Raw genomic sequence first — 25,712 nt, forward strand, 5'->3', positions numbered from 1 at the left:
TGAATAGCCAAAGAGCAGAAACAAGAGACGAGTGCCAAGAAACTAGAAAACAACCCACCCACCACATTACTGGGAAGACATTCACAGAGACATGCTCACCAATCCAGCCAGAGGATTACATCCAAATTACATTCTCTCAAATTTGAGTTACATTTCAAATACTTTCAGAAAACACATGCAACAATTTGATTTCATTAAAAGATTCTGTTTAAAGTACACCCATGAACACTTTGCTAGCTGGCATCTTGCTCTAATGTCAACTTGCAATATCTTATACATAGCTTATCCTCAGTTCACTGTATGAAAGTGAGCACTGTCTTTTTCTGAAGTGAGGCAGCATAAAATGCTAAAACAGGAAATATCACTATGCAACAGCATGCTATAAAAAGATGGGGAGGGATGGGGGGAGGCCAGAAGAAAAAGCAGAGAGTATGATTTTAGGTTCCAGAAACCAGCCCCAACACTTGGGCTTCCACCTCAATCAAGATTTATTTTATGTTGTCCACAGTTAAGGTTTGTTTGTTTTTATTTCAATCTGGTATTTTCAATATATACTACCCCCCCCCTCTCTCTCTCATTTGAAATAGAATAAAGTCACCTGCTGAACTGAACATAGCAACCTGTACAGATGGGAGGAATTTGCTGAACAAGGTCCCCAGATGTAGTGCAAATATGGCAAAGCCAGATGAAGAACCTGGTACCTGTCGTGTGCTCTTGGGCTTGAAATTGAAGAGTAAACTACAGATATATAAATCCTATGCCTTCTCAACATGTTAACAGCTAATAGAAGAATAGCATGAAAGCTTATCGTTTATTAAACAGAAAGACATAACACTGAAAGTTACTTCACATAGTGAGCACTGAAGCCACGTAAATACTGTACTATGAATGACTGAATGGGACACCTTTAAAAAAACACACCTGATCGTCAACTGTTTGTTGGAGATCCCTTTCCCCATGTCTATGTTGTATTGTATTCTGATGTTTTTGGGTTCTGTGTTTAGGTTTTGTTGAGCAAATTGCCAGCAAAATTAACTGGTACCAAAAGCATTGTAATGTAATAAGTCTACTTAATGTGACAAAAACAGGAAGGAAGTCATGTAAGTATCAAAGAGAAATGCAACCAAGAAAGTCAAGTAGGAGCAAAACTCAACAGCTGCATCCTGAACATGGCTTGTCTTTCTGAAAGCTGGGCAAGATTTTCTTTTAGGCTGAAGGGTGGGTACCATATTGCTTGTCATATTAGCAGTATCTGTGCTTTTAAACACGTGCTTATGTTTGCTGTAAAATCTTTGACTAAGAATTTTTTTTTACTGCACATTTCTACAATTGGGTCATTTCTGATGTAAAAGCTCATTTGTTCCAGTACATTTTAGGAATCCAGCACCAATGCAAGCACTCAGCTGACATGGGAAATGTCCTAGGATATATTCTGGGGAAAGGATATAGGCACGTGGAAAAATAAGAAGTTGTAGTATTGAATTGGAGGTGGGCCCTATGATGCCTTCCTGCCACTATCAGAAACGCAGATATATAAGCTTATCTCCAAATGGCACCTTAAACCTAGGTTGCTGTCACCACAACGGAATGTCGAGGCACTCTTTCTGTGGTGGCATTTACATTATTTATTATCATCATCATCATCATCATTTCTATATTGCTCAATATTTTAAAGAAAACCATCTCAAAGTGGTTTACAACACATTAAAACATCAAATAAAACAATCCAGAATATATCAACCTGTATACCATTACTGCCACAAGACAGTTGTAGCTTGGGGGAGGGCGGGCAAAAAAGTAGTGAGGATCAGAAATAGTGGTTTGCTAAGGCCACCCATGAAGTGAAGTGACTTGAAGTAGGAACTTCCAGCACATCATCCCAGCAAATCATTCAGTCTTACCTAGGACACAGGACTTCTCTAGGGAAAACTCTCACAATTTCTCCCAGCAACTGGTGCACTTATGGTACAGCAGCAGCAGCTTATAGCATATTTAGATGGATGTAGTTCTCAACCATATAATGCTTTACACATGCACTGTACCAGAGAGCAAACTAGTATATTAAACTGAAAAAAACCTTGAATAAATTTGCGTTCTGACCTGATTATGGTCTCACAGCATTTTCAGTCACATAAGTTCTTACTGAAGAGTGGAATATTAAAACAGAATGGGTTTATTAGCATGCACCAAGCATTTATATGTAAATTTTCTCTAATCCATGTTTAAATGAATCTTCTGTTCAGCTTGCTCAGTAGCTATTTTAAAGTTCAAAAGGGAAAAAACTGCATTCTGGTGAGATCCTATTTGTAAACTCATGAAGTACTTTTTGACAAACCTTTAAGGGAATTTTCATGAGCTCTTACAATGTGCTAGTGTTCCCACAAGAGATCTAGAAGTAATTGCATGCTGTTATCTTAACTGTTGCCACCTGTTCAGATTTTATTCAATATCCTTCCCTGTGAATTAATACTTAAGATGCTGACACTAATGGCAGATTACATGGGCTAGGCTCAGAATGAGGCAATTTTATAATCAAGAATGGAAACCAAAGTATTTGGACATTGTAGAAAGAGTAACAGTTTACATTGTTCAGTAGGATCTCTTGATATGATGACTTAAATTTTACAGGAATGAGAGAGAAGTGATTATGATGGAAGTGAAAAGAATGAGCAAAAGAGTAGGGCTTTTCAGATTGGTCACAAAAATTACTTTTTAATACAGGTATTATGCAATGTTGATCGCTGCCCCAGATAAGTCAATCATTTCCCACAACACACAAAAAACCAGAAGACGTACATAAAGCAAACCCCTACCTTGAAGTTATAATGCCATACCCCAATGAGGCACCCACAAGGCTCCCCACTCCCCAACCTTTCATCTTCCCTCATCCCCCTAATGGATCAAAACAAGTCAGCAGCCTTTTCTTAGCAGCTCCCATAGTGTGGGATTCCCTCCCAAGAGAGATTAAATTGGCTCAAAGTTTGTTATCCTGCCGGCAAGCTAAGACCTTCCTGCTGCAGACGATGCTGATCACTTGGCTATCAGGCCAAACTGTTTTTCTAATGGGTCTTGATGTATTTTAACTACTGTTTTTAACTAGTTTTTTTAAATAAATAAAAACTTTGTATCTGATAATACTACTTTAAAATGTTGGAAGCCACCTTGAATTCCAACCTGGGAGAAATGTGGGATATTTTATTTTGTTTATTTATTAAATTTCTATACCACCCTTCATCCTAGGATCACAGCGCAATTTACAACATAAAACCCAAAAATACATAGCATAGTAATAAACAAAAACAATACCCCCCCAGTTTAAAAGGCCACAGATTGTTTTATTAGCCAAATATACACATGATATAAACTCATGTAATTGTAAGAGTAATAATCATTTTCTAAAATGTCCACTCAGAAAACCAGTTCAAAGCCCCAGAAGGCTCGCTATTACACACACCGTTCATGGTTTTCATGATCTTCTTTGTTGCCCTGAGCATGTCCTTTAACTCCTTGTCTCCTAAAGCTTTGATCTACATTTGGTTGTGCCAAGTAAGAGCTTGTTCCAGCACAACCAAAGAAGCAAACCATGGCATACACTAACTGGTATCCCAACCTGGTCTGCTATTGACCATTCATTGGCTCAGATGAGAACAAATGCACCTTTCCAAGCACTTGTAAATTAACCAACCATCATCTGCATGTCATTTAAGGTCAGGATCTCCACTATAAATATGCACAAAGAACCTCTTGTGCATTACACTCAGTTCCAAATCCAGGCCACAATTAGTTGCATAAAATATGTATGAATCCTCTCATCTGATTGAAGAAAGAGGTTCACAGATTTAATACTAGACAAAGGAAAAGAACCACAATAATCTGAAAATGGGTTCAGTTTCAGTCAAAACTTTTGTAATGGGTATCTTCCATATGTCTATAAAAACGAGTTATATCAAGTATACATTAAATAGGAACATGGGTATTCTCAGATAATTCAGTGATTTGTACTAGTCCAAGCTTAGTTTAGAGATGATAGCTCTTACCTATAATTTTACTCATTTATGCATAAATGCAACCTCCTCTAACAGAGCCTGCATAAAAGTTTTAAACATAAGGGGTAGAATGTTAGCACATGAATCATTCCTAACTCAGAACAACCAAAGCAGTCACTGAACTTCCTGCACTGAACCACAAATGTAAAAAATTATTTTAGTGCTTCATATAGAACTAGACACATGCCATACCAATGCTTCCGAAATTAAACTCTCCTTTAAATGCAAGTGTACCATCTAGCATTTATGACCAACACCTTTTTATTATAAATTTTAAAAAAAAAAGCATCACAGAAACCAGGTTTCCTGAGGTTTGGGGTGGTTGAAAATATAGCATAACTCAACTGTATACATACTTCTAGAATACTGTGATTTGTGTTTGATGATACATCTAGCAACTGATGGGGAAGGAATATAAAAAGAGAGAACGTTCTAAATCTGTGCTTTTTAAAAACATACAACCCACAAAAACACTACCAAAAACTTACAGCAGTACAACTCCAACTTGGCTTAAAATTTCATGTTTTGGGGTTCAGTGTTTAACATACAGAAATCCACTCTGTTGTTATGAATCTAGCACTACCATCTTGACAATGTGGGAAGAAAAGAGGGGTGAGAGAACAGTAAATAAAGGACATTTCGTTGAACCCACCCACACAACAGAAGGAAGAAGAGTGTGCGAAGAAAGGGTAACAAGAGATGAACATTTGTTATCTGAATTTACAAAATGTTGCCTATCAAGACATTCTAAACCAATTAACTAAACTACATACATCAGTTGGTTCTGCCCAATTACATTACCTCTTTGGGGGTAGGAGAACAGAGCATGTTAAATAGGGACAGTGACTAACTCATTTCTGATCAGAACAGTAATACAAGCAAGCAGGATGCAACTAAACTTGCTGAAGTGTGTCAGCAGCAGAGTTTACATCTTTTCAAGATGTTAGTAAGGACAGCTGCAGAGTTCTGATAAAATGGGCAAATTTCAGAACGTTCATAGATAGAAAGTTAACGAAGTTTATTGTTCAAATATTCTGATTTAGAGATAGAGAACAAAGCATAGAATAAGTAATGGAATGTAGCTAGGACGAAATTAGAAGATCTAGCAGGGAAAAATGCTACCTGCCTGCATCCTGAATTAGCTGGTTAACTATGCATTCTGTACACTGATTGTGAAAGATGAAACATGAAAAATAACTGAGGCCTCTTTTTGGCCAAAATTTGTTAGGACTTTAGCAATAGCTTTCCCATGGAAATGACACCCTAAATTTCTGCAGAATTCAATAGAAAGCTGTGCTGTTACAAGTCACAGTCAATATGCCTATTTCACTTCTATGCTGTCAGCAATATCAACTCACTGGAGGGTAAGCTGCTACTAACGATGACCAATTAAGTCTCATAATTTTTTAATCAAGTCTCGTATTTTTTGCTCTATAAGACTCACCTTTTCCCTCCTAAAAAGTAAGGGGAAACGTGTGTGCGTCTTATGGAGTGAATGCAGGCTGTGCAGCTATCCCAGAAGCTGCACAGCGAAAGCAGCGCTCCCTCTTGTTGTTCTGGCTTCTGAGATGCAGAATATTTTTTTCTTGTTTTCCTCCTCCAAAAACTAGGTGCGTGTTATGGTCTGGTGCGTCTTATAGAGCGAAAAATATGGTACTTCCTACAACTGGAGGGAAATCCCAAACTTACACTGTATTAATTTGCTGTCTGGAAAGTGAGGAGAAAATGGGGCTTAAGCATTAAAAACCTTCCTCATTGCTATGATATTCCTTCTAGTACAGACAAAAATGAAACGTGAACCTCGGGTGTGGTGGGCCAGTTATACCTGACCGACCCCTTCTGGGCCAAATTTGAAAAATTCACCCACCCACCAAGCACTTGACATTACAGGCAACCCCTGATTTGTGTGGGTGTTGCATTCTGGGTAACTGCATGCTCCGCTCCACACAGCCACTGTTCTGCACCCTTTTCTGGCCACTTCTGTGTCACCGCAATGTTTGTGAGCAGAGTTGCAAGTCAATTGGACACAAGTAAATTGCTTGTTGCCTGTAAAGGTAAAAGGTAAATGACCCCTGAACCAAAGGTGACTATGGGGTTGCAGAGCTCATTTCGCTTCGGGCCAAGGGAGCCAGCATTTTTCCAGACAGCTTTCCGAAGCCTCAAGGAGGCTTTGCTCTAGGAACACAAAGGGGTTTGCAGTGAAACCTCTGCTAAAATTGAATTTTTCTCCTCCACTGGAGCTGGTTTCACTGCACACTCCTTCAAGATCCTGGAGCAAGGTAAGTTGCACTGCCCATAAAGGGGCGGGGGGAGAGAACGTGCCATACTCCAACAGGGAAGGGCCTAACAGGCCAATCTGGGATTCATGGAGAGCGAATGTTACATGCCCACAAGCTGGACGTTCCCCTACCCCTGTTGCGGCTGCATTCAACAGGATAGAGAACTATCACACAGAGGTGTAGCTCCTTTTTTCTCCTCTAACAGGGAAGTAAGATACTGTTGTACTCTGGACGCACTCCGACTATACAGAGAATGCAAAATATTCACTATATATCCTAACAGTATATCAATCTTCAGTCCCCCCACACTTAAATTCTCTATTTTCTGATGTGACATTCTAATTCCTCTTTAGTCAGACTGTCCTTTGCAGAATCAGCTGGCCTCAATAATGACTCATTCTTCAGCCCACATCAGCAACTGCCTCCCATGTTGCTTGCAGTTTTAGAATGTTTCACAAAAATATTCCATGGGTCAAAGCTTCAGTGAAAACACACACCAAAAGTTATGCTGTTATTTTAATTGGAAAACTGAATTCTGATAACTTGGATCTGAGGCACTTTTAAGCTTGTAAGCTAACAGAGGGGGTTGCTTTATCTGTTTGCAATGTATGCTTAAATAATCTGGGAGCAGCTCCCGCGGGGCGGGGGGGGGGCAGTGTGCTGCCTCCTGTATGATATTTATTTATGTTCTCTGCAGTTCATGACCCGGCAACTATTCCTACCCTGCAAGTAGGTTGAAACAGCAAGTCTGTTGCAAAGTGTGGAGAAATCTCAAATACCAATAAATCATGAAGTGTGGAAAACTAAGCTTTCTGCAACGACTATGGTAGAAGGCAGTTGAGCTGTGTGCAGGACAAGCCAGCATCTCTCTGTGCTTCTGACCGATAAAAGAAAGACCCATTGGGCTGTAAACCAAAGTTCAGCACATAATTAGTCAAATTAAGAGACCATAGTTACTTTAGATTACTACACCCACAGATGGGGCACTGCCAGTTATCTTTTACAGATTTAATAGTTACATGTTTTATACAGAGTTTTAGACAATTCAGTGGCGGTCCTGGACTGAGTGCATGTCACTGGTGCTGTACAGACAACATAGGAACAACATCATAGGAAGCTGCCTTCAACTGAAGCAGACTACTGGTCCATCTAGTTCAGGATTGTTCAGGATGCATTTCCAGCCCTTTCTGCAGATTGAACCTGGGACCATTTGCATACAGGTGCTCTACCATGAATTTCTGGCCCCTTCCCACACAATACATGAGCAACAAACACGGACCATTACCCAAGTGCTGGATGCTGAGCTCTCTTCACCCTAAAGCCCAAGTAAAAAGGAAAATCCATGCTTGGAGGCAAGCTTCATCACTTGCTTTATCAGCACCCAAGTGTGGCAATCAGTTATTGCTTAATCTCACATTAAGTACAGGACTGGAGAAGAAGTGGAGTTTCACAGTGAGCCTTCCGGGAAATAAATATTCATCTACTCCATGTGACAGCAACTGTTAAAAATGTAGGCTGTGTATGGTTGGGGGTGGGAAGAGACCAAGGAGGCAGCCTTCATCCGCACCCCACTTCCCAGTTTGCTTTTTAGGGAAAAGGTTGATCTATTTTTCTCCTCCTCATCCCCTCCGCCCTTCTTGGCTTGCCACCTACCCTTCATCTCTCCTTTCTTTCTTAATGCTGGGGGTGGGAGGGACCCCCCCAAGCAGTCCCATTCAATATGCTTATTTTTGTGCATCATTATCTTGTGTGGGGCTTACTTCCAAGCAAATGCACCCTGCACTGGCTCATGGGACACATGCCTCCATTCCAAGTACAGTGGGGTCGGAAGGCACATGCACGTGTAGGGGTGGGCAGGGCTCTTAGGGCTGATATCTGTTTTTTTAACCAATGAACTGCTGGAACTGAAAAGGAATCCTAGAGTGAAGCCAACAGAGCAAGAGCGATAACTGTGCAGTGCCTCTTGCTCTGTTGGCTTCCCAGCAAAGCGGGATGAGGGACAGAAGGGAGCCCTTACACAGAGCCCCTTCTGTCCCCCATCCCGCTGTGCGGAGAAGCCAGCAGAGCAAGAGCAATAGCTGCGCAGCGGCTCTTGCTCTGCTGGCTTCACAGCGAGCGACTGATGGGAGCCATGGCTCTGCCTACGGAGGCATCCCTCAGCTCGCGACTGCAGCTGTAGCCAAGGGATCCCTCTGCTGCCAGTGCATTCGCTCCATAAGATGCACAGACATTTTCCCTTACTTTTTAGGAGGAAAAAAGTGTGTCTTATGGAGCGAAAAATACGGTATAATTAAAGAACGAATCTGGGATATAGAATACCAAAATGATCTTAACCAGTCCTCTAAAATTTATAAATCCTTACATGAACCTCAAAGATCACACCCAGCAAATTACTTAAGTGCCCTAAAAGATAAAGGGACCCCTGACCATTAGGTCCAGTCGTGACCAACTCTGGGGTTGCGGAACTCATCTCGCTTTATTGGCCGAGGGAGCCGGCGTACAGCTTCCGGGTCATGTGGCCAGCAGGACTAAGCCACTTCTGGCAAACCAGAGCAGCGCACGGAAACGCCGTTTACCTTCCCGCCGGAGCGGTACCTATTTATCTACTTGCACCCTGAAGTGCTTTCGAACTGCTAGGTGGGCAGGAGCAGGGACCGAGCAACAGGAGCTCACCCCGTTGCGGGGATTTGAACCGCCAACCTTCTGATCAGCAAGTCCTAGGCTCAGTGGTTTAACCCACAGTGCCACCCACGTCCCCACTTAAGTGCCCTGGACAACCCTAAACATCATTGGGCATTTTCCAGAGCCCATTTTAATGTTCTCCCTTCAGCATTATTAGAGAGCAGATATCACAGCATCCCAACTGAACAAAGATTATGCCAATGCAACTCTGATGAGATTGAAACCATTGTGCATGTTCTTCTATACTGCCCTTTGTATCATGATACCTGAAGAGAGCTAATTTTGCCATTATTAAGAAAATTACCTGGCCGCTCTGAAGAAACCTATATTAAATACTTTCTTGCCGACAACTATCTGAATATCACCAGGCCTGTCACAAAATTCTGTTTTATGGCAACAAGGACAAGATAGTGTGGTGACAGTGATGGCTGACGAATGAGCACTGATTTTAAACTCTGGAACACAGATTTTAGTTGAAGGAGTGTTATTTTTTAACATAAATAAGTTTATAGGGAATTTTTAATTACATCTGCCACTTGATGCTGATGAAGCGCACGTTGCTGCTGTTAATTTTGCTGTCTGGTCTTTGACCACAATAAAGATTGATTGATGTTTCTGCCTTTATGGATAACAGACTTTAATAGTAAAGTTGAGGGTATTAAGGCATCCTTCTTTTAACAATATGTACTGAGCTAGATCAGCATCTCTTAAAATCTAGGGGTTGAGTCATGACTTTTAAATGTGGTTAAAAATTCATTTTAGTACAAACTCTGAAAGCCTAACTTATTTATTGAGAGATTCACATAATTTTACGTGTTTTCTGCAATTACCTTTAAACTAAAACAAATAGGGATTGCAATAGATTCTCTTCTCTTACTGGATGAGTTACATATTTGCTCTCTCATTAAGCAGAGGCTGTTAGATCATGAATTTCAAAGACTATCCTATTCAGCCCTCTGTATGCACATCTGCTTACGTAGGTTTGCAGCCTTGTCATGGAAAGATACCCAACTACTTTTATAATTTAGATACCCCTTTGTATAATAAAGCTTTTTTTGTTAACCCATTCAAACACCCCCCCCTCATTTGTACTGTCTGGAACGTTCAAAAAAATACCCTTCCAGAATAGACTTTGCTCTTGTGGTATGAATACACCAGATACAATATACCATATAATTTTGGGTTGCCCTCTCTTCAGCATTATTCAGGATATTTAGCCAAGATTTTTAAAGTCAAATTTAAAACTACTTGATTTTACTTTATGGTGGCTACTGAGTCTTTTATATGTCTTATATGTTTAGTATGTCTGGATTACCAATGTTTCATGCATAATTTCTCTCTCTTATGATTTTATTGTCTAAATTATGCCAATAAAGGCTGAATGAATGATTGAATGAATAAACCAAACAAATAAAAAGTATTGCTGAATTTTAAAAAAATGCAACTAGACATACTATTTTAGTGCTCAGGTTGGGGCAAATAGCCTTTTTACCCCAGTTTCTAACACCGAGTAGAACAGGATCAGATGTCAGAATTAGGAAGAGGCATCTTAAAGATTGACAAACATGTTCCTGCATATACCCATATGGGCCCCAAAACACTGCAACAGATAGAATGCTTACCTGGCAAAAGAACTGGCTCCAATTTTTTAAGTCTAGGCTCCGGTGCTATCTTGTCTTCAGTCTGAAACACAATAGTGATAAAAGAGAGATGTAATATACTTGAACTAATCTAAACTGCTTGTAGAACCCTAGCCTGAAATACATATTCTAACCTAACCCATAGCTCTCGCTCGTGCTGTGTGTGTGTGTGTGTGTGTGTGCAGAAAGAAGAAAAGAAAAGGACCAAGAGAGACAGCAAATGAAGAGGAGGAGAGAGGATATTAAAGAAAGATAAAAGAAACATAGGTAGCCGCCCTTAGCTCTCAATTTGAGACTGTTATGGCACAGACATAACTGTCTGTAGCAAATACAGTGCATGACCACTGCTGTATAAACATTATGCTTTCAACAAGGCTGGCAACTATCTGCAGTATCAGAACAACTGGCTTCTATGCAAGTGGGTTAATATGGGAAGTCTTATCAACTTTGCATGTGCAACTGCACATGCTGCAACTGTGAGAAACCCTCCTGGACACCTTGCTGCAGCATAAAGCATGCCATGAAGATTTAAAAAAACTTTCTCAGGCATAAGAAGAGGGTATAAGCCCTTTGGAACAGCCTCACTTTTACTGGGATTTTTTGGCATGCTGTTTTTAGTCACATGTTCTATTTCTTTGCATTTTCTTCCACAGTTCTTAAAGGATTTTAAAAATCTATCTTTAAAAAAAGCTTAATTCCAAAACTGAGTAAAAATCTAAGCAAATGCATTTCAATTGTGCTTGACCAAAAGGAAAACAAATCATTTTGATTAGCAACACGAAAGAGAAAAGAAGAAGCTTTATGTCAAGAAGTGGGACACAGATTTTTTTTTTAAGTAATTACGATGGTTAACCTTGATCCAGGAATGGGTAATTGGCAGAATTCAATTTTTTGTGATATCAGGGGAGAGTTTTCATCAGAAGCTCTGCCACAGCAACATGGTGTTGTCACATGGTGCAAAATTAGAAACAATATTCCACAAGATCTATCATCTGCCAAGAAGAGATGGCATCATGAGAGTGAGTTCCAGGGAATGTCATTGCTATGTGTACCATACAATTCAGAGGCAGCATGCAACTGAATGCCATTTGCGGGGAAACAATAGAAAAAGGGGGCTATTGCCTTCACGCTCGGGGGGGGGGGGCGCTTCCCAGATCATCTGGTTGAACTAAGTTGAACTACATTGGCCTTTTGTCTGATGCAACAGAACTCATGAGACAGAGGCAGATGAAGCGCACTGCCAGGGCCCTCTCTATGTGGTAGAAGCAAGGGAGGTAACATCCCCTCCCTGTTGAAGACTTTTGTTCACTCCTAAGGGTGGGAAAGTAGGTAAGCAGGTTTGACAGACACATGTGTCAGCTTTTCTTTTTCCATTCATTTTCTGGTTGTGTCCATCCATGCATGTATGAAACAGGACTCACCCTATTTAAAAATGAGCAACCCCCACTCCAAGGGTTTTTACTTTACTCACCAATTTATCTGATGTCACAGTGAAAAAATAGTAACTTCTCCCAGCCCTTTAATTTCACTAACCAACACCTTTTTGCTTCAGGAAGTCAACTTTTAAGTTTAATGGCAAATCAGTTTTGAAAGCAGGGTATTTCACATTTGCTAAAAAGCTCCTGTTTAAAATACAGTTTAAATTGGCTGTATCAGTTAGATGTACCAAAAAAATTAACCTCAGATCTTTCAGTAACATGAATCAAGTAGCATTTTAACTTTAATCCTTCAAACAGGAATTTTAAAAAGAAAAAAAATCAGGCTAGTTTTTTATATAATAATAAAAAATAAGAAAATAAGATGATGATGATAATAATAATAATAATAATAATAATAATAATAATTATGATGATGATGATGATGATGCAGCAGCAGCCAATCTGACTGGGTTGCCCCAGCCCCTCCCAACAAAAAAAATAGTAAAAGCACAATACAAGATCACACTAAAGACTTCCCTGAACAGGGCTGCTTTCAGATGTCTTCTAAAAATCACGTAGCTGTTTATCTGTTTGACATCTAGTGGGAAGATGGGAGCGACTACCAAAAAAGCCTTCTGCCTGGTTCAATGTAACCTCACTTCTCACTTCAGAGCTGGATCTCAGTGTCCAGGCTGAAGTTCATTTAACGAACAGCTAAATTTAAAAATAAGTAAGAAATACAAGATACAAGCAATGTTATACTCAAATTGTTGTACTTTGAAGGCAATTTAAAGTAGCTCCAGGGTTGATATTTTTTGTCTTGCTAGAGTTTGTGCCTTCAGCACTTAACAGGTGCAGGTTTTATTCAACTTCAAGATACTGTGATATAAAACTGTGTACCTGTTGAGCTATTAACAGCAAGTAGTTGCTAACAGCAAAGAATGTCTAATGATAAAAAGGTGATTAAAGTAATCCCTATAAACATATTAGCCATTCCTCCAAGTTATGAACTGGACATTTAAAAGCAGGGATAGTCTGAGGAGAGCCAGACAACTCTATTTCTTGTTGTATCACTGAAATACAAATTTTGCCAAGTATATAAGAAGGCCACATATTTAAACTAGTTGCCAAATAATGGGGAAAGGGAAGTATGCAAAGAGGCATACATATAAAAGGATGTCACACAGAGGAGGGAGAAAGGTTGTTTTCTGCTGCTCCAGAGAAGCGGACACGGAGCAATGGATCCAAACTACAAGAAAGAAGATTCCACCTAAACATTAGGAAGAACTTCCTGACAGTAAGAGCTGTTCGACAGTGGAATTTGCTGCCAAGGAGTGTGGTGGAGTCTCCTTCTTTGGAGGTCTTTAAGCAGAGGCTTGACAACCATATGTCAGGAGTGCTCTGATGGTGTTTCCTGCTTGGCAGGGGGTTGGACGCGATGGCCCTTGTGGTCTCTTCCAACTCTGATTCTATGATTATACACAAAAAGAGGTGACAAAGTGTAGAGTTGCAAGGTACCCCAAGGGTCGTCTAGTCCAACCCCCTGCAATGCAGGAATCTCAGCTAAAGCATCCATGACAGATGGCCATCCAACCTCTGCTTAAAAACTTCCAAGGAAGGAGAGTCCACCACTTTCTGAGGGAGACTGTTCCAATGTCCAACAGCTCTTAACTAACAGAATTCCCCCCCCCCATAGATTCAGTTGGAATCTCCTTTCTTGCAACTTTAAGCCATTGGTTTGGGCCCTACCCTCCAGAGCAGAAGAAAACAAGCTTGTTCCCACTTCCATGTGACAGCCCTTGAGATATCTGAAGACGGCTTTCATATCTCCTCTCAGTCTCCTCTTTTCCAGGCTAAACACACCCAGCTCCTTCAAGCTGTCCTCATATGGCTTAGTTTCCAGACCCTTGATTATCTTGGTCACCCTCCTCTGCACATGTTTGAGCTTGTCAATATCCTTCTTAAATTGTGGTGCCCAGAATTGGACACAGTATTCCAGGTGTGGTCTGACCAAGGCAGAATAGAGTGGTACTATTACTTACCTTGTTCTGGACACTATCATTCTGTTTATGCAGTCTAGAACAGCATTAGCTTTTTTGCTGCTGCATTACACTGCAGTCCACCAAGACCCCTAGATACTTTTCACATGTACTACTAACAAGTGTCTCCCATCTTATATTTGTGCAGCTGGTTCTTCCTGCCCAAGAGCTGAACCTGACATTTGTTCCTACTGAAATGTATTTTGTTAGTGTCACCTCTCCAATCTGTTAGGGTCATTTTGAATCCTGATTCTGTCTTCTGTGGCATTAGCTCCCCCATCCCAATTTGATGTCATCTGAAAATTTGATGAACATCCCCTCAATTCCTTCATTCAAGTCGTTTATAAACCTTTCCTGGAATTGATGTCAAGCTCACTAGTCAATAGTTACTGGGTCTCCCCCCGCCCTTTTGAAGATAGGGACAACACCTCCAGTCTGCAGGGACATCACTTCTTTTCCAAGAATTCTCAAAGATTAAAGTCTGTGTTCATTCTGAGCTTCAGTCTGCCTGACCTTCACCCTGAAACTGTTGGCTCCTTGTCAGTGCTCAAAATTAGCCAGACACCAGGTGCATTTTGCACCTGGCTATCGGCCACTTGCAACCAAGTGAAGATGCCTGGGTGCCAGGATGGCACCTGACATCTCTACCATATGGAGGTGCATGTCTAGGGATCATTGGATCTTGACTATTTTCACACCATATCCTGTAGAATTCTATCCATTATATTTTACATGCACAATCAGAATGAATTTCATGAACCAAAATGCTTTTTCTGTAAAGCCTGAGCAAGAGCAGTGAACAACATTATAGTCAATTGTTGTAGCTTGTCTTCACTTACCCCACCCCACGGCCCTGCTCAAAGTTGTGAAGAATATTCTTACATTGTGAATGGGATTGTCACCATTAAGAAAAAGAGGTGGGAATATATGTGGACTGTCCCTGGATAAAGTGATTTTTCTTCTTTCAGCTCTTAACCTAGTTCAAGGTTGTCACCTGAACTAGCCAGATGTTTAACTGATAATCAAGCACAACCAGTGCATTATTTTAAAAACAAGACTTTAGAGCCGTCCTGCTCAAAAATTGCAACTAGACATTCCATTTTGGCGACTGTAACCTTGGTTTAAGGAGCCATTTGGCTGCTGTCCCATTACACTAACTACAGTAGAAAATTGGAGCTTTACAGAAAAGAAAGAAGTTAGCTGTGAGTTTTAAGGAATGTGTTATTATGTCACTTTCATGGGGATGATACAGAACCAACAATCCTATTTTTCTTCCAAATTTGGCATGATTTTAGTACTGTATTGCTTGAAATAAGAGTTTTCCATCAAGCTCTGTATATATTTCAGAAACATTGTATTTAAAATTATTAGCACAATTGTTCTTAGAATCTCCACAGCCCACTTTCTGGGAAAGTGGGACTGTGATACAGTGGTACTTCGGTTTAAGAACAATCCAGTTTAAGAACGATTTGGTTTACGAACTCTGCAAAACCGCAAATAGTGTCTTGGTTTGAGAACTTTACCTCTGTCTAAGAACGGAATCCGAACGGTGGAAGGGCACCGGCAGCGGGAGGCCTCATCAGGGAAAGCGTGCCTTGGTTTAAGAATGGTTTCCGTTTAAGAACGGACTTCTGGAACGGATTAAGTTTGTAAACCGAGGTACCACTGTACTTTGATCCTTCAGGCTATTAACAAACAAGCCCACACAGACTGAACACAATGGAGCTTGCTTCTGAGGAAACAGTAAAACAAACTGCATGCCTCACACACTGCCATTCTATGCATGCCTATGCAGACTCAAACCCCAATGGGGCTTATTCCAAGAAGAGGTATGTGTAGGATAGCATTCTTTACCAGGGCATAAGAAAGCAATTCTAAACACGTTAATGCAAAAGTCAATCCCACAAGACTGCAAGCTGGTTTCCTAGACACACTTTCCTGAAAAGTTAAGTTGCACTAAGGGAAAGGAAGGAAGAGGGCTCATTGCAAAGTAATGCATTAGGACTGCAAGGTGACAGCCCTGCTCCAGGACATGTTTCCCCAGAAATCAGCCCCATGGAGTTGACTTGCTGCCAAGGAAGCTTCCATACGTGCAGAGAATGCTGCTGCACTGGAGCCTCTTCCACCTGCTACATTTCAGAGTGCAGATGTTTAGCTAAGCAACTTCTGCAATATTAAGTTTATTATTATTACTAATTATTATTATTATTATTAAACTTGTGCATTACTCAGTGTTTCCTCAAGTCCCACCAAGCAAAGACAGGAGCGGGTGACTTCAGCTGTAAAAAACCAAACCAAACCAAATCATGATACCCACTGAAAGAAGTCCCACTGAACTCAGTGAGAATTGCACTTATTGTTATTATTTATTTCCCATCCTCCACTCTAAGGTCCCAGGGCGAGCGACGACATCGAAACACGGCAGGCATGAATCTAGGCTTCCTATTATCATCGCTGTTATTTCTTGGATTTGCAGACGGCCCGTCATCCGCTTAGGACCCCCCCCCCCGCAAGACACAAGGGCTGCGCTGTTCTACTAGGGGGCCCCTCGGAGGTGGAGGGGGCGCCCTCGCTCCTGCCCCAGACTCGCGGGGCAGCCCAGCGCGCAGCAGCAGCAGCGGGAGGGCCAGGGCGGCGGCGGCGGCTCCCTCCAGCTCAAGCCGGAGCTCCGAAAGGGGCTTCCTCGCACCTCGGACCCAAAGTGACTTCGGAGGGGGAACCGCCGCCCGGGCGCGCGCGCCTTACCTGAGGCAAGAGGTAGGACTTGAAGGTGGCCTTGGGGGGCTTGAGAGGAAACATGACCGCGGCGACTCCCGAGCCAGGCCGACCCGCTCGCTGGCTCCTTCTCCCTCGGAGCTCCGGGCTCGCCTCTTGGCCCCACCTCACGCCCGCGGCGGCGGCTACTACGCCGGAGAAGCCACGCCCCCGACGTCACGCGCTCGCGCTCCCTCCGCCGCCGCCGTCGCGTCGGCTGCCGCTGCTTGCTCCTCCCTCCCTCCTGACCCCGCCTCCGCCATCCTCACGCCGCTCTGAAGGTTACCAAGGCGGGAGTTAGAGGCTCCGGCGCCCCGCCCAGGAAGGGGAGGAGCCGCAGCCCACGGGGAAGGCCAATAGCACGAGCCAGACGCCGCGGGGCGGGGCGTGAGGGGGGAGGGCGGGCAGCTGCTTCTTCCTCTCCCACCCCGCCCTCCTCTCGCCTCTCGTCTCCTAGCAACGCTCGATGTGAAAGGAGGGAGGTGTCGGACGGTGGGGCGGAGGGTCAAACGCGGCCGCTCCGCGAGAACGGAGGCCTCCCCCCCCCCGGGCTCGGCCAGCGGCCCTTCCCCGAGGCGTTGGGGCGCCAGCCTGGCCGTTGGTAGGGCTTCCTTTTCATTTTTTAAAAAATTAAAAGCAAACGTTTATTGAATAAAATAATCGGGAGGTTTTTTCCTTTTCAATCAAGGAAAACATTGCTAAGGCACACATGCATTGAATTTAGGGTTTTTTGATTTTCAACTATTTTAATTTTTTAGGGCAAAAATTTGTTGAGCCAAATAATCGTAAGGGTTTTATATTTTCCATTATTTCATTTTTATAGGCAAACATTTATTGAATTAAATGGTCGTAAAAGACATTATTTTTATTCATCAAAGAAATTGAACCTTAACAAAATACATTAAACATTTTAAATCCATAGATTATATGTTTTATTATTCCATAATTTAAGGAGGAAATGTATCCAGAAAATAAAGCAAGTTTCTGCCCCTTCCTGCCCTCCCCGTTTCCAGCCTGCCTTGGAAATGGCAGCCTGGTCCCGGCTCACTTGGGGCAGGGCTGCCTGCCAGCTCCCCTCTAGTCCACTGCCCAGGGTTTATTTTGTCGCCTAGGTCACGCTCCCATTGTTTTTTGATTGCGTTGAGGGGGATTGTTGGATTCTGGGGCAGCATTCTGTATATTGTGGATACAGTGGAACCTCAGTTTTTGAACATAATCCGTTCCGGAAGTTCGTTCAACTTCCAAAACGTTCAAAAACAGAGGCTCAACAGGCTGGCTGCAAAGTCAATGGAAAAAAATGAAAAATGTGCCTCAGGAGCTGTTCAACTTCCGGGGCGCGTTTGAAAACAGAAGCATTCACTTCCAGGTTTTCGGCATTCGGCTTCCGAAACATTTGGCAGCTGAGATGTTCAAAAACCGAGGTTTGACTGCACCATCCCCTTGCCGTGTCCCTCTGCTGTTAGGAGGAGGTTTTCGGCGGTGGTCAAGGGCCTAGTGGCAGCTGATTTAACTGCTGGGTTGTCTTAAGAAGGCGTGCAGTTGGTGGTGTGTTAGCCAGGGTATTTGGTGTCCCCTAGTTTGTGTAAACCTGTTTAGCGTTGTGGGGATTTTCCTTTGTTTTGGAGGAATGGGTATGCTGTGATGGGGGTGCTTTTGAATATGTCTCTCTCACAGTGGACTCATTGTTTTATCTCATCCTCTAGAATGTATGGGATTATGTGGTGCATTTGGTTGGCAATGTAGTTCTATGCTGGGAATTCCCCATCTTCCTTCTGAGGAAAGGAGGTGCAGATATTTGGAGCTTATTCTTGGCTTTTTGTGCGAGAAAATAAACGAGTAGTTTTTTTTCTACCATCTACAGAGTTGGGTTGGGGGAATCCAGATTGGGAAGTTTGGAATAGGTAGGTTAATTTTGGAGAGTGATCATTTTGATCGCGGCTATTTTGTCTGAGAGGGTAAAGTTGGTGTTGTTCCATTTCCTGAAGTCTTTGTTAATTTCTCACCACAGGGGCTTGTAATTGTGGGTGTATAGTTTGTTGAGGTTTTTGGTTATATGTACCCCTAAGTATCTGAATTTGGTGCAACAAAATTTTATCTTTGTGATGTTGGTGAATTTTCAAACATTAGAGAAGCAAAATGAAACAAAATTCCCTTTACTACCTTTTTATTCATTTCTTTTATTACATTTATGTTTATTGAGGAAAGTGTCAAGATATGCCAAAAGTGTACTTTTGGCATATTAGACATTTTATTTCTTGAATTTACTGGTATGTGTTGTTTTGGTAGTGTTAAGACAAATATTGGCTTCAAAAGCAGTGCACTTTCAGGTTGCTTATTAGTCAGTATGAACACAGAATTCATCCCTCTGTTTAACGGTTAACTGGAGGTCTCCTTGGATTAAACTTCGGCATATAGGCCACATTTCACCTTCACAGATGCACTTCGATTTCATCCTGTGTTTTCTGATTAAGAGTTTTTGTTTAACAGTTTTAAACACACAGCGGTAAATTATCCCTTTCCCAGTTTCTCCAACCTTTGCCCTTTTAGGCTTCAAACCTTTTTTATTTTAGGGGAGAAAACTATCTCTGCAAGAATGCTGGCTGTTGTGATCCTCATTCCACAGAAAAGAATTACCAGAGCCTTTCCAGAGTAGCATTTTTCTTATGGCTGTACTTCACAAAGTGTGGGAGGGGACATGGCAGAAAACACAGGGTGGGTGTGCATGCCTGGGTGAAGGTAAGGCATTTTCTTCCTAGTTAAACTTAACTTGTGCTTAATAGTCAGTTCTACAGTGGTACCTCGGGTTACATATGCTTCAGGTTACATACGCTTCAGGTTACAGACTCCGCTAACCCAGAAATAGTACCTCGGGTTAAGAACTTTGCTTCAGGATAAGAACAGAAATCGTGCTCCGGCAGCGCGGCAGCAGCGGGAGGCCCCATTAGCTAAAGTGGTGCTTCAGGTTAAGAACAGTTTCAGGCTAAGAACGGACCTCCGGAACGAATTAAGTACATAACCAGAGGTACCACTGTATTAAGCAGATGAAGGGAATTACCTCAGGTGGCAGATGCTGTGGGTGGCAGCCACTACCCCTTGCTCCTTTAGTTCCTGTAAGCTAGCCTGCTGTGCTTAGGTACAGTGAATGAAGAACTCCCATCACCCCTGTTAAATCCTACCAGTTTGGCCAGATTCTGTATGTGCATTGGTGAGAGAGCAATGTCTTCCCTGCCACAATGGGAGCTTCTGCCAGTGCAGCTTCTGTGCCCTCCTTCCTCCTTCCTCACCTATTTTTAGCCTGAAGCCTGGAGAACTTTGATATATTTTTCCATATACTCTTTTATCTTCCTTCCTTTCAACATCTAGTTAAGAAAACAAAGTGAGTTGTGATATTCCATGACAAATTTTTAAAAACAAAATGTGAATTTATTAAGATGCTATTACATTTTAAAATACAGTCCTTACTTAATATATATATTTTGTTTAAAATGCTTTACACAAAAATACAAAGATAAGAAAAGGTGTCATTTCAGAGAGTTCCATATTATTCTTGGATTAACTTGTATGATAATCATTTCAGTACTAGAAACAAAGGATAAAGGCTTAGTTAACACATCACTTCATAATGATGTTGCTGGGTTTGGGGTTTTGTTTTGTTTGTTTTTTGCTGATGGAATACAGGCAAACAATGAAAGGCATCTGCATATTATATCAAATAGCATAACCAGACATGCAAAGCCAAATGATCATGTAATTGCACAAAACTGTTATGCAAAAGTAAACTGTGAAGGGCAATGCTACCAAATTGTATTCCATGTCATTGTTGTAATCATGACGTTGTAAACAACTTCTGAGTTAATGCTTAAAAAGGAGTCTCAAAGAAAGCCTTTGCTTCAATATACCAGTGGGGTGTGGGTGTATGTATGTGAAGCCAGTTTCTGGATTCCATTGTGAGCACACTCTAGAACAGCCTTCCCTGACCTAATACCCTCCAGTTGCTGTGGATAACTCAGCTCTGATGGGTGTTGTAGTCCAAAACACCTGGAGGGCGCCAGGTTGGGGAAGGTTTCCCTTTCATGTGTCTGGGTTCCTATTTTTGTCTTTTTGCTTTTTCTGCCGGGGAAGAAGGGGCTTAAGATTGACTTGTCTCCTTAAGCCTAAGAGTTGGGGGAATCAAAATGCTAAGTGTAGGGAGGAGACACAGAGTGACCACCAATAAAAACCCCTTGGACTGTGGGAAAGAGGAGAGCCACTGAAATGGGATTCTACATACAAAGCAACTCAGGATCCAGCTGTAATGCCTTTAAGTTTATTGTACATAATAGGACTACCAGGAGTTAAACATAAACGTTTGACCTCTAATCTGTGAAAAATTAACTTTTCCATCCCAATAGCTGAAATCCTCTTTTACTTAGGTAATGTGCTTAATGGTTTGATTAAAAAGAAAAAAACCTCCACCTTTGCAGGGGGGAAGGCAGCCTCCTGGAAAGAATAGGAAGAACTTCCGTTACTCATAATAGAATGCAATTCACAAAAGGAAATAAATTATCATATATTATTTAGTTGTAATGCTACAAAGCTAACCTTTGGATAAGTAACTGTGCCATTCTGTGCTGAAGCTCAGGAGGCTACAGGATTCAGTGGCCACTGTGCTACACCAGCAATATGCCAGTGTAGGAGCACATCCAACTCAGTCCCAGTGCACAACTTTGAGACTACAGGGTGCATATATGTGCACCTTTCATGGAAGCTTCCTGCAAGCTCTGCTAAGACAAATAAATAAAAATCACAGTGGTTTTTTTTAAAGTAAGGTTTTTAAATTTAAAAAAATAGATCAGATTTTCAAATTTTTTAATCTGATTTTAGTTGTTGTTTATTCATTGTTAAATGCTAAGTTTCTCTTAGAAATAACAATATGAATATGAAATAATCTAGATTTTAGCATGTTGGTTCTACAGTGTATGTGCAAATTGAATCAATGTCTCTAGCAGCTGTAGTAAATTAAAGGCTTTTATCCGTAAATGAAGAGTGCTTCCAGACAAGGGTTTATTGTGGGATTAGTGTTATCTTGCATGCACGTTTTTCTCAGCGTCCACATGAACATCATTGCCAGCCCAGATTTCCCCACATTTAATCCAGATTTAGTCTTTCCACAAAAACATCCAGTAAGTTTTTAAAGAAGAAAAAACCACTTGCCAACTCCCCATTTGCTGTATCTGAATAACCAGGGGGCAGAGCTCAGTGGTGGAGCAGTTGCTTTGCATGTAGGAGGTCTTGGGTTCTATCTCCAGCATCTCCAGGGAAAGCTGGGAAAGACTCCCTGCCTGAAAACCTGGAAAGCTGCTGCCAGTCAGTGTAGACCATCCTGAGCTAGATGGTCTGGCTTGGTATGAAGCTTCATCTTCTTTTCCTCCTGTGTCATAAGGGTGCAGAGCTAGTTGTGAATAGATTGTGCATTTCTGGTGTGTGCAAAATGGAAATGCTTGCAAAAGCAGGTTTGTGGGGTACGTATCATCTGGTTCTCCAGCACACGATTCTGCACCTGCTGGTGTTTGTCACATTGGCACTGGGAGCTAGATGCAGGAGGGAGGGGAAAAGGAACACCCACCACTCCGTTTAAATTTCTCCCAATTCCCATCATTTCTGTGGGAGATTCTGGCAATTGACTTGTAGATCAGGGTACAATGCAGCTGCTATTTCTTTTCTTGAGCAGGTCTCATAACTTTCACCTGCTTCTATTCATAAAGCAAGTTTCATTTCCTCTTTCGCTGCTTCTGCAGTCATTGAATACAAATGTCCCTTAAGCAAGTCTTCAGTTTTCTCCCTTAGAGTCTACCTGTCCACCCTTACTGTAACTCAAAGATAGCACCACCCCCACCGCATTTGGAGTGCTCTGAAGCAGTCCCTTCCTATCAAATGTCCATTAACAGTTCTTCCACAAGGCAGAAGCACCCATGTGATGCTATCACTTAAGGCAATCACCTCTGTTCGACATAATTTGATCAGGAACTATAGAGACCTACAGGGTACATTAACAAATGATTTTTAGGAAGGTGCAGGAATTTGGGGCTATGCCAAACAGATAATACAAGACTGTGAAGGCCAAGACATGTGTGCAGACGTGTAACAGTAGCCTGATGTAGGGGTGTGAGATATTATTATTATTATTATTATTATTATTATTATTATTATTATACCCCATCCACTTGGCTGGGTTTCTCCCGCCACTCTTTGCAGCTTCCAACACATAAAAACATAATAAAACTTCCTGATATAGGAAGGAACTTTTAGATGTCTTCTAAAAGTTGTAGTTCTTTATCTCCTTGACATCTGATGGGAGGGTGTTCCACAGGGAGGGCTCCACTGCCCAGAAGGCCCTCGGAGCTAGATCTCTGTCCGCTCTGAATGATGGGGGTGCAGACGCTCCTTCAGGTATACAGGGCCAATGCCACTTAGAGCTTTAAAGGTTAGCACCAACACTTTGAATTGTGCTTGGAAATGTACTGGGATCCAGTGTAGATCCTTTAGGATTGGTGTTATATGGTCCGGGTGGCTACTCCCAGTCACAAGTCTAGCTGCTCTATTCTGGATTAGTAGTAATATCTTAATTAGATATCTTAGTCCACGATTTCTGAAACAATACACAAACTGAAATGTGGCCTTCCTTAGAAATTAGCACTTCTCTGAATTTTGCAGTGTGATTCTCTAGCCAACCTATGTTTACAAAAATGCATGTACAGTCGTACCTTGGTTTTTGAACAATTTAGTTCTTGAATGTTTTGGCTCCCAAACGCTGCAAACCTGGAAGTGACTGTTCCGGTTTGCGAACTATTTTTGGAAGCCGAATGTCTGATGGGGCTTCCTCAAGATGCACTTTGATTCCGTTCAAAGGTACGACAGTACTAAAATGTGCAAAAAAATGCATGGAATAGTGAAAATAGCACACAATAGAGTATATTTGGAAAAACTTTTGCAAAAGTGTGTATTATAGGCATACAAAGATTTGTATTTTATGATAAATTCACACTGAAATACTGCTGAATTTTCATAAGGACTAATAAAAAAATGCTGGTGTGTGTGTGGAGAACTGAATTTAAGAGTGGAAAAATTAGAAACCAAGAGAAGCCAAATCAGGCAAATTTGTGCATTCCTACCTGGACACAGGTGGTGCTGTGGTCTAAACCACAGAGCCTAGGGCTTGTCGATCAGAAGGTTGGTGGTTCGAATCCCCGCGACGAGATGAGCTACTGTTGCTCAGACCCTGCTCCTGCCAACCTAGCAGTTTGAAAGCACGTCAAGTGCAAGTAGATAAATAGATACCGCTCTGGCGGGAAGGTAAACGGTGTTTCCGTGCGCTGCTCTTGTTCGCCAGTCATGCTGGCCACATGACCCAGAAGCTGTTTGCGGGCAAACGCCGGCTCCCTCAGCCAGGAAAGCAAGATGAGCGCCGCAACCCCAGAGTCATCCGCGACTGGACCTAATGTTCAGGGGTCCCTTTACCTTTACCCTGATGCCCCTTTTTGAGCAGAAAAAGCAGCTTTTCGAAGGGCAGTTGGGACTGGACAAGGTTGCTCCCCCGCCCCATTATGCTGCTGCAGATCACCTCCACCTTGGATTTTCCCCCTCATGGAAGTTCTAATGTCCATTTGCAATGGCATAGATGCAGTTGGGAAAGTTGTAGAGAGAGGACATCATTTGAATCAGGGGTGTGAGTTAAGTTTCTCCATTTCTCCAATCTTGACTGCATTTCCAGAAATAATCTTTTCAATATAAAGAGGGCCACCCAAGTAATGCCATGTGCAGCTGAGTGTAACATCTAGTTTTGCCCTTAGATGCAATTAAAGTTTCAAGTCCCCATTGTTGTCGTTCACCTTTTGCTTGCAGATCACCAAAAAACACCACTGCCTTAAACCAAGGACATTACTTGCTGAGTCACATGATAGCATTTGAGGTATGGGAATCACCTGAAGCGAAAGCGTCCCCAAACTGTAAAATCACAAGCTTAGAAGTTCCTGTATTGGCCCGAATATAAGACACACCCGCAAATATGCTGCATCTTTAAATTTCAAGGCTTATTTGTGGGTGCGGCCCACTTCCTGGCACTACCACCCTGAACGGGGGGCAGGGGGGCGGCTGGTGCTGGTGTTTGGTTCCGAGTGCGCTGTGCGTCTGCCTCCCCAAACTGGCACCGAGGGAGGCTTGGGAGTGGCAGGTGGACTGCGCACTGTTGCCCCATGCTCCCGGGCTGCTTCCTGGCGGGGGGGCGGTAGCTGCGCTGCTTTGCCGGTGGCCTCTTCCCCTTCCCCCTTCATTACTGTGGCTTGGGGGAGGCTTGGGAGATGCGATCGAGACGGGCGCCGTTGTCCCGCACCCCCGACAGCCCTCGTGGGCAGCTGTTTCAGCATCGATACCGTAAGGTAATAAATATAAGCCACACTTTAACTTTTCACAATCAGAATTTGGGGGGAAAGTGTGGCTTCTGTTTGGGCCAATACGGTACTAGTTTTTATAAGCACACCAGCTGGACTGGTGCACTGCAGTGGGTGGGTGGGAGAAACCCCAAAGCCATGTCACATACTCGTGAGCAAGTTTTTGAGTTCAAATTTTTTTTGTTTCCAAGCACTTTATCTAATTGGCTGACTGCGGTTCCAGAATACCACCTACTCTTGTGAAAGAAATAATACTGTGGTGACATTTCTACCTCAAAAATGGCTTGAGACCATGTTATCTTAATGACCTACTTACACCTAAGTGAGTCTGCCTAAGCATGAAGCTTCTGAGGCCCTGCTGTCTGGTCCTCTCCTAAGAGCAATGAGACTGTTGGGCACAAGAACAGGACTTTCTCAGCTTTGGAACA

At 42.3% G+C, this 25,712-nt stretch overlaps 1 protein-coding gene across 2 annotated transcripts in view; it reads right to left on the reverse strand.

Moving 5' to 3' along the window:
• Positions 1-17,178, reverse strand: part of MTMR10 (myotubularin related protein 10) — a 55,090-nt gene extending 37,912 nt beyond the window's left edge. For both annotated transcript variants that reach the window (XM_083586442.1, XM_083586441.1), the window contains exons 1-2: positions 16,850-17,178; positions 10,630-10,690 (exon numbers count right to left, since the gene is read on the reverse strand). In XM_083586442.1, coding sequence (XP_083442568.1) covers positions 10,630-10,690; positions 16,850-16,903 — 115 coding nt within the window. In that variant the 5' untranslated portion in view covers positions 16,904-17,178. The remainder of the gene's footprint in view (positions 1-10,629; positions 10,691-16,849) is intronic.
• Positions 17,179-25,712: the final 8,534 nt, after the last annotated feature.

This window comes from Podarcis filfolensis (assembly GCF_964270895.1).
Source record: "Podarcis filfolensis genome assembly, chromosome: 14".
Lineage (NCBI taxonomy): Eukaryota > Metazoa > Chordata > Lepidosauria > Squamata > Lacertidae > Podarcis > Podarcis filfolensis.